We start from the raw sequence: 19,596 nt of genomic DNA, 5'->3' as shown, positions 1-19,596 counted from the left end.
GCCTGCTACGCACATGTGGGAAACACGGCCTTGTCGTATGATTAGTTAAATGTAGTGAGGAGGAGGGAAAAAAAAGGGGGGCGGGGGGTAGCCTGATAAAGATAAATGTCTCCCCGGAGCATCTGGAATCCATCACTTTCAAAGCAGCTTAATCCCAGATATGGCTTTAAATAAGGCATGTGCTGCTGCTTTTCTCCCCGGCTCAATCAAAGTACCTGTTAGGAAAGGAGAGGAAGAAGCACATCAGTACCCCTCATACACACATCTAAATCTAAAACAATTACAAAGAGAGTTTTTAACCTAACGCAGATGTCATTGACAAACATCAAAGCTAGCAAAATGATTTAAAGTGTCATGCTCTGTCAAGGTAAAACCTCAAACTTCAATGTATTCTATCGGGATTCTATTTCATAGAACAACAGGAAATGAAAATTAGGCATCATTTTCTACATTTATTACAAATAAAAATCGACTCCCCCGCCAACCTTAATAGTTTTTAGAACTATCTCACGAGACATTATGTCACATTACAAGGGTCTCTACCAGCTCCATCCATCTTCCCATCATGATGCTGCCTCAGTGTTCTTCAAAAACAATAATTGGTGCTTATTGATGTCTTTTAGCAACAGCTTTCTTCTTACCACTTTTCCATAAGGAACAGATTTGTAGGCATAATGAGTTAGCATGGGCCTCTAGGCTACGTTTGTGTTGAAAGCTCTGCCTGCATGGGGAATGTGTTGGTAGCTGCGGTGGAAGCATGTGCAGAGCACGTACATCATGCAGTGTTTCATATAGTAAGTTTAATTAAAAATAAGTGAAAATAAACAACGATTTTCATTTCAGAATCTCTTTTTGCTGCTAAATTATTGAATAAGTAGACATATGAGCTCAACAAGGAAAATACTAATTACTAATTAGGTTATTCAACCATTGGTGCAAAGTGTTATTTTACCCATTCATCTTTCCAGTGTTTCATTCCTGGAATTTCTTTAGAAATGTGGACTGTAGATGCTGACATTCACATTGGGATGTTTGTATTAGCTGCTACATGTTTAGCATTGAGATGTGACTTTAATCAATCAAGTTCAATCTATCATGTTTATTTGTATAGCACATTTCAGCAACAAGGCAGTTCAAGGTGCCTTACATTATAAAAACACAAAAATATAAAATTATAAAAACCATACAGTCAACCAGTAATCTTTACAGTTTCTCAAGTTACACATTATTTTAGGCTTGAAAAGCTTAGCTGACAGGCTAACACCTTTCACCACAACTTGACCACAACAACAGCCTTTTCCAGTGTCCAATCAGATCAGTTTTTGAAGTGGAAATTAGCCCCCAGTGGGCTACGAGGAGCGTCTTTGTCAACCGCTGCTGGTGGACGTCGCTTGTGCGTTAGATTTGGGGTCATATTAGAAACACAATACAAAAGTTCCAGGTTGAACTTTAAAAAAGACGCACAGAAAAGGTGATTAATTGAGTTAATTTTTTTAACATATAAAATTTTTAGCATGTTTAAATCTGTCATTAATTAATTTAAATTAATATGATAAAGTCTCGGCTTAATTAAATATGCCAACAACCATAAATTGCTAACTTGACCTGACATGACGGAGTCTATGCTTCCTCCTTACACACGCAATCCTTCAGTGCGTGTGTGAGAGGGTGTGTATGCATAAGAGGGATAAGTTTGGAAAGCCTTCCCACATAAAGAGGGCTATTTATCCCTAGGGCCGTGGCCTGCCCACTGGCCCCTGGAGAAGTTTGTTGAGGATAAATAAACCTCTTCAGACACACAGAAAAGATGGAGGCTCTGAGCAGCACTTTAACAGACAAACGCACCCCAGTATCTCAGAGACAGACGTTGTACTATTCTGAAGGGCTGTTTGTTATGATATTGCTCTGAAGGGGCCAGAAAGGCATGGGCCCCCTTGATTTATAGAGTGACTGTCCGGCTGGGGCCGTGGAGCCACGCATACAAAACACAGGAGTACCTCGTTTACAATTGTATGTACACACACATATCTGAACCTACATCCACGATAGGCACACACACACACGCACACACACACACACATAGTGAAAAGTCAGATCTCACACATTGCTTCCAGCTGGCGTTGGGTTCCGGCGATAGTGCTGCAGCCGCTCTGCTCAAACAGCTTACACATGCTGTGCCGGACGACAGAGCAGCGGGAATGTGGAGATGTCGATATGAAGCTGGACGTCACCACAAAGGCAGAACGGGAAGCTTCGCTTAGGCTTTGTTCACCTTTGTTTCTCTATCAGACATCTTTGGCATCGGCCGTTTACAATCTGAACACTGCTAATGGGCTGAAGCTGTGTTTTCAGCACAGCCATAAGTGTGTTTGTGTGTTTGTCAGGACAACTTTGGGCTCAGACAGACTTAACAGGGATAGTTCCAATTGGTTTTTAGAAGTGAGAGTTCTAAAGATTTTAATAGACAATTTCATCATTTTCTGGTGAGTTTGTAGAAAATTAAAGAGAAAAGAATGTACATATAAGACTGGAGATTCATCGACCCAATATTAATATCTATCAGTCCTGATATTGGGGGGAAAAAATTCTAGATTGGGTATCATGTCAATGTGCACGATCTGTAAAGGCAGGTCTATTCAGTCTAATTCCATGCTTTGTGCTTTGAAAATCATGGTCTATTATATTATTTTACATTACACTGAGAAATCCTAATTACATTTTCTGAACCATTTTAAAGAAGGTTTGTTGCAGTTTAATTTTGTCAGCTTCAGTTTATTTTGTTTAGTTTCCATTGGCTGTTCTACTCCTAATTACACTGACTGAACAAATTAAAGTTGTTTTTCCATGTTTGTCCAAGCTACTGAAGCTGTAGGTGTATTTCAGTGAGCTGTTCTGGTGCAGAGTTAGCAAATAAATTTCTAATTAAGTACAAATATGTCCTAAACCTCAGATATTTGTTTTGGTATTGGAAGTGAAAACAGTGGATGAGCTCATCCACTGTTTTCAAATCTGAGCCATCAGTTTTAGATGTTTGATTTTAAACTTTTAAAGTGTATTGTATTGCATTTAGCCACACAAGAGTGTCCGATTCTAATGTATTCTCTTCCATGAATTCCCACCTTGGATCTCCTCAATACAAACACAGATGGGCACAGCTGGCCACACAGCTGCAGTTAGTTTTCTTTTTTTTTTCCCTCATTCCTATAGGGACTGAAAGTGCCCAGATGCTAATTAGGAATTCCTTTATGCATATTTGGTCCGAACAGAGCAACGCATTTCATTGTTTCTCAAAGAGCAGTGTCTTGGTTTCAACCCTGCGGCCTCACGCTACCGGATTTTCACCATGAGGCCGTCTGGACCAATACTCTGCGAGTTATAGATCTGCCATGGAGCAGTCGAGCGTTCACAAAATGTGTGGGCCCGTCGAAACCAAAGACACGTTTAATGCACAGCAGCTTTAAAAATCTGTATTTCAAAATTTGGAATTTGAAAGCGACGACGTACATTTCAATCTCTGTGTGACACTTGAGAAGTTGGGATTCTTTAGAAAGTGTTGGGTGTAGCTTTTTGTTTTGCTGCATTTGTTCAGCTTCTAGCAGTGTGTAAACATCAAAGTTGTGAATGAAAATTCTTCTTATACGTTTTCCCCAAGATCAAAGCAAAAGATGCACAAATGCATTTCGGCATCCCGTCTCGCTGCTAACAAATGCTAATTGGATATTTTCTGCTGCTAACGCTGACACGATTGGAAAGTCTTTTCCAGGAGAATGCGTTTTAAAAAGAAAACGCATGATGAATACAAAGAATGCTGCCGTCTACTCAGAGGGTAGAGTTTCACTCCGGTAAGTCCACTACCAGCGCTGACTCTCTGGAGAATTTTAGATCTACCTCACAGAGCCCACTTCTTCACGTTTAAGACCTGAAAATACTCTGCAGCCCTTTTTTCTCAGGTTTCTTTCTCAGATGTAGACAAAGGTAGAGAGTCATTCATGCTGGGCTTGAATTTATGTGCTGTGCGCTGTTGCCTCACCGGTTTTTCTCCTCCTGAATGGAGCTTTTTGTTTTAACAAAAAGACGTGTTGTAAATCTGCTTGTCGAAGCCGGAGGCCACTGAACAGCCCCATTGGTTTATTATTGACCTAGCATCTCTAGCATGGCTAAAGAGAAAGAAGTCTTTTTAATCCTTCAAGCGCTTTGAAGAAACATTTTGAGATTGGGTAAATATTAACTGCACTAATTCCTCTATGACTTAATGTGTACCAAAGCCCAAGTATTCGGGCTTCTTGAACTTTTTCACATTTTATCTGTTTCCAAACAACCTCCTACTTGGGATTTATTGGGACTTTACATGATGGTCCATTTCAAAGGGACCTGTATTATAAAGTGGAAGGGAATTACATTTTTCATAAAAGTATTGTGTACTTACGAACTCACCTCCACCATTTACTTCTTTGCTGAACAGCATTCCAGTCCAGTGTAACCTCGCCTGTTTGCACTTCATTATTCACACACTTGCAGATGTTACTTTAGAATGTATCTCCAACTTATTAGTGAAAAATTCACAATTGCAGATTTTTTTTCTGATCCATGAGTGGCATTTATTTTCCTGCACCCTCAAGACTGGAAATAAGGAAGACTATTAGGTGCTCAACTGTGCATCCTGGCTCTAACATATTCATTAGAGCCAGGACTTTACCATGCTAATTTTGATTAATTAATTCGATCTGTTTTTACCCATTAAAATTTTTAATGCAATTAATTGTTTTTTGGGGGGTGGGGGTTTACAAGTAAAAGTTCAGAGCCGGAACCTTTGTATTGTGTTTCTGATACGCCCGTAAATCTGTAACACCCACAAATGATAGCGATGGACCACAAAGCTGCTTTTCTTTGCCCAATAGAGATTATTTTTAGCTTCAAAAAACAATTTGATTAGAAACTGGAAAAGACTGTTATGTTCAAGTTGTGCAAAAAAGAGTTAGCTTATCAGCAATGTTATTCTAGCCTGAAATAGCATCAATGCTAAACATGTAGCATTGATGCTGTTTCAGTGCTACATGTTCACGTCTCTAAAGTAGTTCCACGAATGATCAGGAGTTCCTGAAACACTGGAAAACCGATTGAGTAAACTTCACTTTATGATGGCTGAATAGCCTAGATAACAGATTATAACAAGTAAATGTCTTTTTGAGCTTATATGTTTATTTTATTCAATAATTTAGGAGACGTATATGGTTCTTAATATACAAATGTTGCTTATTTTGTCTCCAAATTGCAAGTAATTAATTAGAGGCCCAGTAACTAACATGATAAAAAAATTTTAATCATGTCTCACCACTATTATGAAGGTAAATTTGGTGTTTGAACTAAATACAGAGTTATAGGTATTTGTTGAAGGAGTTTGTATTTTAGCTATTCATGCTGCAACTATTCAGATTTATATTTGTAAAAATAACCGAAAAATTTTTAAATTAGTTATCTTCCACTTTGCAACTGTGCAATACTTTATGCTTGCACTAACACTTACTGTCTTCTGGTAGTGGCTGCTCAAGGTTGTTTTTGTCCTTTCTTCCATTTTTGGGAGTGGGTGTCTTTGCCAACATAAATCACACACTTAACATATTCAGTACTGGTAGGGGGTGACGAGGCTTTGGGGGGTGAGGGGACTTGATGGGTTCTGTGTTTTGTGTGCAAACAGGTGCATGTTGAGTAATTTGTTACAGAAGCTGTCGAAGACATGTGGAAGTATGCATGCATTAGCTGCCTTACAAGTGGCCTTTGTGTACGACAGAACATTCAGCTCGATTGTTGCCATTAGGCCACGTTGATTATTTATGGTCGCCGTATTGTGTTTTTGAAATATGAACAAGAGGACACACCTCTGATGAATGAACAAAGCGCCTCAGTGTCACATCCAAGTGGCTCCGTTCCCTCCATTCTCCGCACCGGTTGGCGTCCTCAGCAAAGTCGGTAAACATGTTGGTTTTTCCAAGCAGGAATAAATGAGGCTTTCCTCACAGCTCACATCTGTCTGTGCTCTCTGCTTGATGGCCTGACAGCAGCTTTTCCTGTTTGTAGCCAAACACCATGACTACGTTTCTTAAACAGGGTTTGGAAAAAAGGAAAGAGAGGGATTTACGTAAATTAATATAAAAAAACTGGAATGTGGGAGTCAGGATCGTTCTGTTCATACCGATGCGAATAATTTAGGAATGAACATTTGGCATTGTCTGAAACTTATGCTAAATAGATGTGTGTGGTTTACGTTTGTATTGTGTTTGTGTCTGTTGAACTCACCTGGAGACGTGCAGGCTGTCAGACTGCTGGGGATGATTTCAGGGTTTTCTAACGCTGCGACTTTCCAGTCCAGACTCCGGCATATTTTTGTTGGAGAGCCGGGGAACAGAAGACGTACGGACAGGGCTCACCATATTTGTTTTAGGCCTTTCTACAAGGTCACATCCACAGACACTGAGCGTGAAATATCATTGTATGGGGTGAAATACACTTTGTCGGAGGGAAACCCCAGATTTATTAGATCAACAGAAGAATTTGCCAGGCCTGTAATGCAGTTCTGCGAGCTGTGCTCCAGAAAATAGACTATGATTGTTAACAAGTGGAAAACCCAACTGAGGCTGCATTGGTGCAGCAAACTGTGGATGTGGCTGACATAATCACACATGGAAGTTCAGTAAGAGGTCACAGGATTTGAGTTAATCAGGTACTTTGCATTTGAATATGTCTTCTATCTGAAAGCCATAGTTAAGATTCAGCACCAAAAATTTTTTTCACTTTTTACAAAAATCAAGCAAGTTTATTTGTGTGGCACATATCAGCAACATGGCAGTTCAAATTGCTTTACATTGTGAAAACATAAAAAAATATATATATATATACATATATGTATATTTGATATTTTCAGTTTGTCAAATTTTGGTGCTTCCATCAACCGTTTCTAAATGTACACAAAAGCACTTTCATGTATGAAAGGAAATACCAGCATGACTTATTAAAACTTTAGTACACCTTGACATCGGCAAACAGCCCATGCTAGTTGGTATATTCCATGATGTTTTTAATCCAGATTATCTGGCTTTGTAATTTGAACCACTCTTCTTTGTTCATGTCCGTTTTCAGACTCTGTGTCCAGTGAAACTGCTTTCCTGGAGGACTTTATCTTGGGCATGGGGGACACCCTGGAGATGTCGTGCAACCGGGAGGACTCCTCAGAGCCCATCGTCTGGTTCAAAGACAGCATCGGACTCTCGTCGGGCAACCGGACACGAGTCGGCCAACGGACGTTACGCATCATCAACGTGTCGTACGAAGACTCGGGCGTCTACACGTGCCGACTCGCCCATACCAACACCCTGCTCAAAAACTACACCATCAGGGTGACAGGTGAGATATGGGAGGGTGTTCTGAAGACACATCTATTCTGCTTTTCTGTTTGTTTGTCCAGGAAACTGTAGTAACTTCCTACCTAACATCCAGTAATGCTCTATGCTAGAAGCCGAGGTTTAGAACTCTACGCAGACACACTAGAGCATGTTCTGTGTACACACCTCTCAGCCACACAGTCAAAGGTGAATTTCATTATCATGACTCTGTGGTGAAAGCAGAGCGCCAGTAAGAGCGCAAGACCGAGAGGAAGTGAGGGTGGGGCTGTGGGTGGTGGTGGTGGGGGTCAGGAGTTTAGCGAGCAGCAGCTTAAAAGTCAGGAGGCGTTTCACCGTAAAACCCGGGACACCAGCTGAGTCTGTTATTGACAACTAATTAGAAAGCAATTAACTAGAAACATTTCAGCATTGAAAACAGATGGGGTGGCAATAAATGCGTGAGTTTCCTCTCTCTCACTTCGCCCTCCTACCTCCTCACAAGCACTCACGCACACACACACAAGTGTGTTTGGTTACAAGCTGGAGAGGATGCAATCACTTCCAGCGCTAATCGGAGGTGGATAGCTTCTCCTTTATGTCCAAAGTATCTGTTCCAGACTCAGAATATGCTCCACTGTCCTCATCTCTGATGTCTGAGTTAGAGTGTCTGGCACAATATTTTTTTTCCCTTAACTTAATTTCTCAAGTAAAATAAAATAAGCACATTTGCTTCCAGCTCTGCTCAGCATGCTTCAGGGATTAAGATCAAAGTTGATGCAATTTCATTGCAGGCTTTAATGAAGTGAATAATTTTAACACTCCTGTGCCTGCACAAATCACCTTAGAAGTTTGACACTGAACAGCATGAAGCGACAATATCCTGTTTTCCCCTGCAGTGCAGGTGGTTCTCCTCCCTCCACTTTAAACACTGCGCCTTTGGTTTATCTGAAAACACACATTGTACTATTGTGTTGGTCCTCAAATATTTGAGTTATGTGCAGATAGCTAAGAGCTAGGAGTGCACTGCTACGTTCTGCCTATGAGAAAAGATAATAAACGGTGTTGGGTTCATGGAGATAAGATCAGATGTTAGCAGACTTTTTGAGAAAACTAAGCGCATTCACACCAGCCCTGTTTAAATCCACTTCCATCAAACTCTAGTTTGTTTGCCCAGGAAGTCTGGTTTGTTTGTGGAGGTGTGAATGTTCAATCAAACTCTGAAGTGGACCAAAAAAGTGAACTCTGGTCCATTCTAAAAACCTAGTTCTCGCTTTGATTGACGTGAACTCTGTTGCGGTTCCACGTTAGATCGCTCCAAGAGTAGGAAGCAGACTACAGCAGAGGGCATTCTGGGTAAATACAACCAAAATAAATGTCTTATTGTTATATCCAGATATATCACTGACTCCATCTGTCAACCTTAAGTCTTTCACATTATTCACTGATGATGTGTGTGACTCCCTCGACTGGTGTGTCTTTGACAAAAGATGTCAAAAAGTTGCCTTAATGTGACCGTGACTTTTCTGTGGAAAGGGCATTGTGTTGCTTATAATTTATGATTGGTCAAATTTGTCACCAGACACACTGAAACAGTTAAAAAATATATATATATTTGACCATGTTACACGTTTTTTAGACAGAAGTGTAAAAACCTGCAACTTGAAAGGTTTTTCAGATGAGTATGCTGGGTTTTTTTGAATTTTGTTTTTTCCTTAATATACCCAGTGCTTGCTGCGTCTATCAAGCACAAACACATCCAACAGATTATTCGCCATGTTTCCTTTTCTAAACCTTTTCATGTCTGCTCCCATGCATTATGCCATTTGGAATATGATTAACTTGTTTTCAGCTACAATCCCCATCTTGCTGCTGCTCCTCGGTGAGTATTTTTAGGACGCCTTCTGTCTGCTGAGTCGTACCGCAGCAGTGCAGAGTCGTTGGGCTCAGGTGTCAAATAATAGAAACAAAAACCTGCTAGTCAGGAGTTTGAGGAGCAGTTTTAGCTCACCAGGGCCGTCGAGGTAACAGCTGGCTCTCATTAACCAGATCTGAGGATCTGAACTGGAAAAATCCAAGGTCACATGTAAAATAGAAACCACGCTGTTGGCAAAAAATAATAAAATAAATCAAATTAAAAAAACGGCAAATCTAAACAGAATCTATGGCTGCAAAATAATTAGTCTGACGGGGAGAGTTTGTAGCAGAAAGTGTATGTTGCAACCATGGCTAGAGAAGTGTGTGTGTGTGTGTGTGTGTGTGTGTGTGTGTGTGTGTGTGTGTGTGTGTGTGTGTGTGTGTGTGGATCCACTCGTAGGAGCGTGGGACTGCATCACTAACGACGCCCCGATTCCTATCGTCTATGGAAATGTTTAGGTTGTAATATCAGCAGAACTGTAGCCTCATTCAGGACTTTCTCAATGAGCAGCCAGCTGCAGCGTGCATTCATGCATCTCTGGATCTGGATTTAGGAACATTTGCGCCATCGTAAGTGTTTATGGCCACACACCATTTAATCTCCAATTCACACACATTTCTGGGCTGCACACGTTGTCGACGTGATCGGTGAATTGTTTGTGTTCTTAGGTAACGGTCCAAAGCATGTAGGAATTGCGTCAAAATTTTATGTAATGCGTGTCATTCTGAAGCTCCCATGTTTCTGATTTTTCAGATTCTCTGTCATCTGGTGATGATGAAGACTATGATGAAGATCCAGAAGATGCAGGTAATGGAAATGGTGAATTTCTACTCTTCTGTTTAATACATTTGTAGTAATAGCTGTTGTAGAGTAGATGTTTTTTATGGTCACAAATGTCAAACATTTCGGGTTTGAGAAGATCCTTTTTTGTTGTTGTTTGACGTGAAATAACTGTTAAAGAAGTTTTGATAATTTGGGTTCACAATTGTGAATGTATTTCTTATCCATGCAGAATCTAAATAATGGTGATAAACTGAAAATGTTCCATTAAACCAATTGTAATGTGCCAGTTCTGTTTAAACAACTGTACGTATTATCAGAGGTGCAGGAAAAATAATGTTTCTCCAAAAAAAAATTCCTGGGATGTATTTAGTGCTGGGGATTCTGAATCAACTCCAGATGCTCAAAATTTGTTTTCAAAATATATTCAAGTTGTACGTTTTTGCCGCTCCCAAGATTTCACCCAAGATTTCATAAAAAGTCATGCGTCATTCCAACGTGTTGAATCCACAGCTCTTCTGTAAAATCACTCACTACAATTTCCACAAAAAAACAAAAACAAAACATGCATAATTAGCCGCTCCGAAGTATAACAGGCTTGTCGCTCAAACGCCTGAATGAGACGCCGACATCTCCTCTGATTGGCTGATAGATGATGAATACTAGCACCATGACCGAATTATGAATACGTCTCATGCAACTGTTTACATCAGTCGCTGCCATCATTTTAATGATTTATGTGAACAAGCTTATTCACATGTGATTTGAATTTCACCTCTTTTTTAATGGAAACACGGCAACTGCAAAATCATGTTGTTTCTTACATTAGCTGAATAGACACAAATATTTGCCTACATTTCTTATAAGACCAGCTAGTAAGACTTCCATCTTTACTTATTTGTTTATTCCATTATATTTCAGGATCTAATTACCTAATTAGTTTCTTTTGTGCAGGAGCAAGGTCATGTTTAGTGAAAGTTTTTTTCTGGTCTATGACTTTACTGTTGAGTTTTATTATTATGTGGCTTTAATAACCTCTAACTATCTTGCTGGGCTCGTATAAACCTTTACCCCACAGCACTTAGCTAAATACCACCAGCACACAGATCAAAAAGCTCCCAGGTTTTCCAGCAGGTAACAGCCCTCTAAGTGCTCTGCCGGGACGAGAGCTGATTTGGCATTCAGGAGCGCGCCGGGTTCAGGTGTAGGGTAACAAAGAACAATGAACGAAGGCTTCTGCCGACTTCGCAGACTTCACACGCTCCGTTCTGTCAGCCAGCACGGCTGCAGAGAGACTGAGAGCGTCTCCTCCGCTCTGACAGCCCTCGACCAGCCAGACGACACACTGCGCTGCCTTTATTGTACCATATGGAGGGAGACAGCGGGAAGGTGAGGCGCAGACAGGTGTAGGGGACTCAGAAGAGGGAATTGACATTATGGAAATACTGTGAAGGATCAGAGGCAGATAGAAAGAAATAAAGAGAGACAGGAAGTAGGAAGGAGAGAGATAGTAGGCAAAAGTAAGACATGAGTGGATTGGTGCATTGTAGACTCTGAGTATAGGTCAAAATGGGAATATTTTATCTGACATTTTCATAATGAATAATAACTGGAAAACAACCCACTGCTTGAAAAATGAATGGGATCGGTGCCAGAAGCAAAAACATGGAACTGTTCTGATGACAGAGCAAAAGGCGGATAGCGATCTGAAATCAGATTTCCATTCCAGACTGTTCAGACCTCCTGACGACATGTCACACACGAATCAATCTAAAACAGCAAGACGGTGACGTTAAGAAAAGCCTGTGTGCCTCATGGTCGTCATTAATATTTCATACAGCCTATTGTCATTTAATTATAATCATTATACGGGAAGAGACAGATGTTGATGGAGCAAGGGAAACTTCTGTTAGAAAAAGTCTCAACATTTATTGTTTCTGGAAAGATGGTGCATTGCCACGTAGAATTATACATGCTATATTCCGCACAATTTGTATAGTTTTCTTTGGCTATTTCAGGGCTTGAACGACTACATATTTTTTAAGGTCGACTACATCATGATAATAGTCGAGTCGATGTCGACTAGTCGCGGTGACGTCATAGTGACGTAAGCGCAAAAACCCTTCACAACTACTTGGAGGCTTTATCAGCTATTTTCACGGCAAGTATGGACCCTCTCCCCCCCCTCCCCCCCACAAACACACACACTCCCCTTCTCCTGCTTTTACTAAGTCTATTATGCAGAATTAAAAGAGCAATAAACAGATCATTCTTCGTGAGCAGGGAGAAAAGTTCGTTATACAAAGTCGGGTATGACTTTTTTTTTTTTTTTTTCCAAACACCGGCTGATGCTGATGATCTCTGGATAGTTACTCGTATAGGAGTCAAATGATCACACTGACCACTGGTGCTTTTGGAACATCACAAACCAAACTTATTATGAACGGATCCCGTTTGGTTACAGTTGAATTTAACGAAACCTCCTGCTGCTCCCCCGCCCGATGCGCAGCATGATCTCTGCTGACTCAGCAGCGGCTCTCTGAACCGACATGCAGACGGCGGCCGAGATCGCCTTTATCAGATCCTCAGGATGAAGCTTGGACTTAGTTTCCAGATGTAGTCAAACCATATCTTTATAAGAGCATAAAGCTGCCAGGTTAAAAGCTTCAATACGCAGGGTGACGCTGATCAGTTGGATGGATAAAAAAGCCTGACATCATGACGCGTTGTAACACATTACTCCGGTAGTCTTTTTTATCTTTTTATTTTTTTAAGGATTTTTTCGGCACTAGTTTATTTGACAACGATCTGACTGTAAGGGGGCAGAGAGAGCGGAGAGAGGCCTGGGCCCAGCGAATGGAGCACGGGAGTCGGACTCCTGATTACCGCGGGCTCTGTATACGGGACGCCGCGCTAACCACCGCGCCGCGCAACGCCCCTATTGCGGTAGCCTATGTTGTAATTTACAGTTTGTAATTATTAAATTATTTACATTTTTATACAATTTGAGCTTTCTGACGAACTCACCTAGTCCACCTTCTTTCATTTTCTGGGAAAAATCTGTTTAGTCATGTAATTGCGACTAGTCGACTGGCCCAGAAAAAAGTCAGTGCAGAGAAAAGAATCGACGAGTCGACTAGTCGACTCATTGGTGCAACCCCTAATTTCAATTTAGCTGACTGACATTTTTCTTTAAAAATCAAGACGATGTAAGAACAACAAAATATTTGAAGTCTTGCTCTCTCTTGCTCTCCTGCAGCCTGAACCAAACTCAGCCATGTCTCAGCTACGGCAGGACAATAAATCATAACATATATCGCAATATTAATATATAACACTATCAAAAGATATTATTCAATATATGGACTATTCATTGAACTCAGATTCAGAGCCATACTGCATTCTGGGGGATGTAGGCAGAGGAAAGACTTTAGCCCCTCACCCTCCCAAAGCCAGCTTGGTGGTATCAACTTATTCACTCACTCTTTCGTTACCTAGAAACAACTTGTTGAGTTTCAGGTTTTGCCACTGTGCCCCCTAACTGCTGAAAAATAAGAATGATGTGGAAAAAAATGAGAGAAATTTCACATATTTTTAAAACAAAAAACTAATCAAGAATAATCAAAATTGACAGATAAGAAATGCTTATATGCTGGCACACTTTTTCAGCCATATCGTCCAGCTCTAGTCTCAACATGTTGGCTCTGTTTTTGTTCATTCAATGTTTGTCATTTAGTAACAAATTCCACTCCAAAGTGCGTTATCAACTTATTATGATGACAACCTGCCGATCAACCCCAAAATATATCAGACAGTTTCTTTGTTCAGACTTTAATTTAAAAAACTGAATTTGTTTAGGTATTCTTGTTTTATGAAGACAGGACAGCCCGTCAACATGCAGTGTCTGGGTGAAAATATTTCATCTTTTCAGTCTGATCTCACTGAACCAGAAGCCTTTATCCCCAAAGCCCTGCAGAAACCCTCCTGTCATTGTCTCTGTGCCACATGTCCGACTGGATAAGCGGAACACCTTGAGTGTTAAACCCGAACATGTTGAATGCACAGCCTTTGCTTAGCAGGAAAAGCCTGGACCGTGTTCCAAGCGGACATAAGTGGCAGCAAAGGCAACAGCTTTCGGCAGACATCCTGCACTCCGGTAAATACCCTCTGACTGCCAGACTTAATCTCTGGGTGTAAGTCTGCCTCATGACATACAAGGCTCCGATTTCCCGGCCAAAAGGAGAGGGATTAGCTCAGAAACATTAAACCCCTATCACAGCTTAATGTCTGCTAAGCCACTGCTAATTAGCGGGGCTACAGCAGGAAGGAACCATGTGACGAGCCACACGGCCAGCCGGAGAGTCCCTGATGGTGAGCGGAAGAACATCCACACACACAGAGAAAGGACACTACCAGGGATGTGACTCATTAACACACCTGGTGGAAGAATCTGAGGAAGACATTTTGAAGATTTGACTTTGTAAACTTAGTTCCGTGTGAATGCCTCCAACTAAATCGGGAGGTCACTGCATCAGGAAATACAGCCACAGCTAAAAGGAAACGGATAAGGAACTGAGGTTAACGGCAGCAGTGGCTTCCAAAAGTATTCATACCTCCTATTACCTTTATTTTACCATTGATATTAGAAACCTCTTTTTCAAGGGAGTCCCGGCCAAATGCAGCTAAACAAAATTACATAGTTAAAAGAAAATGTCAAGCTACAGAAACCGGTACATGTCATTAGTTTGGATGCAAAAGCACTAAATGAGATGAATTCAGTCAGTCTCAGAGTTTCTTGTAGAAAGTTCCAAGAAGAGGGAGCGGAGTGAACGAAAGACTCTTTACCTTGAGAGCACAAGATGTTCACAAATGAGTGGGAAGTCAGACAAATTTGTGCGAGCTGAATTGAAAGGCAAAGCTCTGGATTTACTGGTCGGTCTACAATCCGACCCTCTTCTATGGTCACAACCTCCAGGTAGTGACCGATAGAACGAGATTGCGGACACAAGCATGTGAAATGAGTTTCCTCCATAGGTTGTCTGGGCTCTACCATGGGTTGAGAAGCTCAATTATCTCTACCTCTTTCTTTCAGGAAATTACCTTTTTATAGTCTGTATACTCCAGTTAACAGTGAATTAATTACTAAAGTAGTTGCAGATTATTTTAATAATCGATTAATCACGATTCATTTGATTAATCGTTTCAGCTCTACTGTAGATTACTTAGCAGATTAAGACTCAATGTCTCCATATGTACTGGTTCTTCTTCCACCCTTTGAAGCTCTGAAATGCCTCAGTGGTTGAGGCGTCTAAAAGTGACTAATGTAAGCGTTCAGTTATCTTCCAGTCGCTCACAGTGAACGGGACATCTGAAAATCAGTTTTTTTTCTTGAGTGGACAAGCAGTGCCCACTGTCTTAGCTTGTGGTGAGTAAAAAGTGCAGCGTGCGTGTGTGTGTGTGTGTGTGTGTGTGTGTTGGAGGGTGGAATGTTAACAGAGCCTAATCTGTGCTGTGCCGTGCTCCGGAGCTATGCAGCCTCCGTGTTTACCCTGGCAGGAGAGCAGAGAGCCGGACGCCTGGCCACGCAACGCTGCTCCACAGCCGCCATTCCTCCAGCTCTGTTTTCCTTCGGTCCCCGCAGGCCCTCCAGCGCAGTGCGCCTTCAAAGGGCCCCAGTGTAATCTGTAATGAAATCTGCCTGTGTGCTCACAGGCGTCAGCGAGGGCAAATTATACAATTACGCAATTAAAACACCCTCTTCGACTTCACCCGGTGCGGCGTGTCAGCGCCGGCGGACCTCGTGCCCCGGCCGCCGGCCGCCCTCCACGTCCTGCCCCGTCTAATTGCCGCCACTCTCAAGCTCAGTAGACAGATGTAACGCAGTCACGGCTCTCTGACCTGCAGCACGGAGCCGGAAGTCAGAGGGAATGTGAAGACACGGAAGCAGGGGTTTGGGTTCGGAGAGGGTGGAGCAGTGGGAACAGCAGGGCTTAAAGGAAAACAGCCATAGAGTGTATATCAATGCTGGGGCTGCACACTCCACTAACCTCTGTAGTTTATTTCTGTTCATATAAAAACAGCTCATCTGCATGTGTAGCAGCATTAGAAGAAAAAACAAAAGATCGGATCTAACTAACCTCTTCACGCCTTTTGATGTTGTTCAAATTACATATTAATATCTGTATCAGTCCCAATATTGAAAAAAATTCTAGAGCAGGCATCAGTGATAATTTTCCCAGTATATAAGTGCAGATCTGTTCAGTTTAATTCTATGCTTTGTACTCTGAGCGATGCATGCATTATATATTTTACATTATATTCCTATTTGCACTTTTTGAACTATTTGAAAGAAGGTTTGTTACAGTTTATTTTTATATATTTGACCAAAACAGTTGATCTGTTTTGTCAGTTTATTATTTATTTTCCATTGGCTGTTCTACTCCTAATTACACTGACTGAACAAATAAAGTTGTTTTTACATGTTTGACTAAGCTAGTGAAGCTGTTGGTAGTAAAGTGAGCTGTTATGGGGCAGAGTCGGCAAATACACTTGTAATTCAGTGCATCTATGTTTGCATCTGAAAAAAGAAATGTTTTGAGCTGTTTTTCTGTATCGGATCGTGTCGGCCGATACAAAACCTCAGGTATCTGCGTCAGTATCAGAAGTGAAAAAGCGAATCGATGTGTCCCTGACAAACATAAACGTTTTTATTTGATAAATCAACAGAAACTTGAGAACAAATTCAGGAGGAAAAAGATGTATAGCTTTTCTTTTTCTTTTTATGTTGCAAAGTGTCCCCACATAATGATTCTGCCATCCCTATGTTTCAACACAGTTGCGTTTACTGTCGTTTTAAAAGCAGTATTTTGATCATGTATTTTTATACAGAAGAAACTGAAATATTTCTGTACATTCCTGTCAAATCAGAGCGATAGGACTCTGTAATAGAGCAGTTAGTCTTTGCTCCTCCCACTGACTGGCCTTTTTTCCTTCTGTGTTCAGTGATTTCCTCCATCACGCTTTGGAATAAGTTATCAAACATGCTGGAAGCCACTGGTGTAGTTTTAGGCACTGGGAGCGTTTTCCCCATTCCGCAGCTGTCAGGTGGACACGTCTGCAGTGGCATGGCTGAATCAGGCTGTTACAGTGGAAGAGTTTCCACTACAGCAAATATCCAGGCAGGAAAGGGTTCTGTGGACCGTGTGCCTCTTTGGAGGTGCCCTCCCACCCCCCATGAAAATCCCGCCTCTGCTGAGGAAATACCATCCTGCCAATTAGACATGGGATAGAATTCCTGTGTGTAGCAGAGCACATGGAGCCAGACTGCAATATGAAAGAAAAGTCATATTGCAATCAGAACAGCTACTGCCTGCTGCTTTTAAAATGAAGGAAGGCTTTATGTTTTTGCTGCTACATCTTCTGAATCTAAATTCAGAGAAATTACCCTATACTATATTGGTGTAGTGATAGAATTTATCTCGTCTGTTTCAATTTTATTTTTATATTTTTTGCTTCTTTTGTGTTAAGATGCCCTAATCACTATGCTGTGACCAATTTCTCATATATGCCAATTTCATCCAATTCTGAATTAAACACTATCAGAAAAATATAAGAACCACAGAAATTTGTTTTCTAGCCTTCCGGCAGTTGTCATTAATTATTTATGTCGGCAGATGAACCAAGACTTGGGTTTGTAGGCAAACCAGAGTTTGCTTTTTTGGTCCTCATCAGAGTTGGATTACGGATTCACACTTCCCCAAACGAACCAGATTTTCTAGAGAACCCTTCATCATCAGTCCTGGACTTTTTGGTGACACTCAGAGGTTGGAAGCGTTTCAGGATAACAGAGAACAGCTTTCCTGTTATCAGGTGAAACTCTTGCCCTCTCGTTCACTCTAAATGAACACTTCATGAGACATTTCTCTTTTAAACAAAGAAGCACCAATCAGTAGGAAAGAGTTTGGAATCAGATAATTCACTTCTCAAATACTGAAAAATCAGATTCTACTCTCTCAATTTTATTAAATGCATCAAAAATAAGAAATAAGACAAAGAACTCTAAAAATGCACCAGCTACTTTGATACATTTTATTAACTTTATTAAAAATTAAATAAAACCTAAGAATGTATGCATTTAATGCAAAAATAATGACCACCTTGTCAAAACTATCACCTATTACATCTGACCGCACATTCTTGTATGCATTAGTCCAAGATTGATCGCAGTCAGAACCAGCAAGTCAAACTTTTACAGGAAATGGTTGGCTAAAGTAAAAAAAGGTAACTTTGAAAGTTTCTGTGGTTAGTACCATCGTAAACACCAAAGAATGCTGCTGTCAACGTGACCTGGAAGCTCTTTGTAATGGTGTGTTCAATTACCTGAAAAAGATCTGTTTTAAGACTTCCGTTTGTCGGTCATCGAGGCCCGCTCAAGATGGAAATCCGGTCAAATTCTTGGTGCACCTATACAGTTTTATTGTCTGTATATCACTACCAGAGCAAGATATTGTTTGGGAAGAATCCTCAGAGATGTTGTACTTGGACTGGAATTTGATTACAATAAAGGGAGTCTCAATGACTGAACAAGATGTTAGAAGAGAAAAAAACACCAAACTTGGGTAGGAAACCATGGTGACTTCTCCAACGTATTGAGTCCCCATCTATTCTGGGGTTGGAGACATCATTGTGGCTGAGGGACCGACAGCAGGAAAGCGTTTTCAGGCTTGGATGAGTTCAGAAGCAGAAGGACCACACATTGGGAAAGCGACTGTTTAAAAAGCCTGTGTATGTGTGTTGCTTTTCCTTTTTTGGACTGAGTGTGTGTGGCTTACTGCAATGCCAAGAAAACAATGTGTTCAGACTCCTTGGAGGGTTGTCCCACACCAAGAGGGAGTAACGAGTCGCTAACGCTACAGGGAGATCGGGGGGCGAGTGGGAAAGTCAGGAAGCCTCAGAGTTTCTCCTTTTGGTGGTGGAGGTGGAGATGGTGTGCAAAGTGCCTGGATGTGGGTAGAGTGTTTGTCTTTGCAAGCTGAGGACGGTGGAAGTCTGCACTCCACGCACACCTGCTCAATTACTGTCTGTCTGATAGGTTTTTTAGGAACCTTCTGTTTGCTTTCTCAGAGGATACGTCTGTGTCTCTCAACACTGAATATCTCCCTCAGTCTGGTTTCAATTACTCTGTGAAGCCGATGCCAGTGTTTGAAAGCAGGAGCCAAAACACTGTGTGTCACAAATGCATCAGAACACCGCAGGCATCGTGATAAAAGCACATGTAGCAGATCTGACGCCGAGATTGTAATTTGGCAGTGATTGACTTCCCACCTGAAGTAAGAAAGCGTCACTTCGGCTGTTTCAGGGTGGGGCTTGGGGGGGTTCGGATTACTTTTGAATTATTATCTCATACACGCCTGATGGAGCACACACACGGACAGAAGTCCTGGCATTCAGATGGTAATTAGCTCTTCTCTCCCCTCCGGAGTTTGGAAAAGTAAAAGAGACATCTGATGACTGGTCAGCCACCTC

At 41.3% G+C, this 19,596-nt stretch overlaps 1 protein-coding gene across 9 annotated transcripts in view; it reads left to right on the top strand.

Annotated features, from left to right (window-relative positions):
- The window catches only part of fgfr3 (fibroblast growth factor receptor 3), a 96,480-nt gene that overhangs the window by 34,871 nt on the left and 42,013 nt on the right, over window positions 1-19,596 (top strand). For 7 of the 9 annotated variants that reach the window (XM_088002531.1, XM_088002529.1, XM_014995033.2 and 4 more), the window contains exons 3-4: window positions 7,135-7,398; window positions 10,045-10,110. In XM_088002531.1, the coding sequence (XP_087858657.1) occupies window positions 7,135-7,398; window positions 10,045-10,110 (330 nt within the window). The remainder of the gene's footprint in view (window positions 1-7,134; window positions 7,399-10,044; window positions 10,111-19,596) is intronic. The other 2 variants (XM_014995035.2, XM_014995036.2) reach the window with 1 other exon arrangement.

The sequence above is a fragment of the Poecilia mexicana genome, unplaced genomic scaffold (genome assembly GCF_051168715.1).
Source record: "Poecilia mexicana isolate PSO_F unplaced genomic scaffold, ASM5116871v1 scaffold_22, whole genome shotgun sequence".
Taxonomy (NCBI): Eukaryota; Metazoa; Chordata; class Actinopteri; order Cyprinodontiformes; family Poeciliidae; genus Poecilia; species Poecilia mexicana.
Note: the sequence above shows the minus strand (reverse complement) of the source record. Positions and strands in the feature narration are given on the sequence as shown.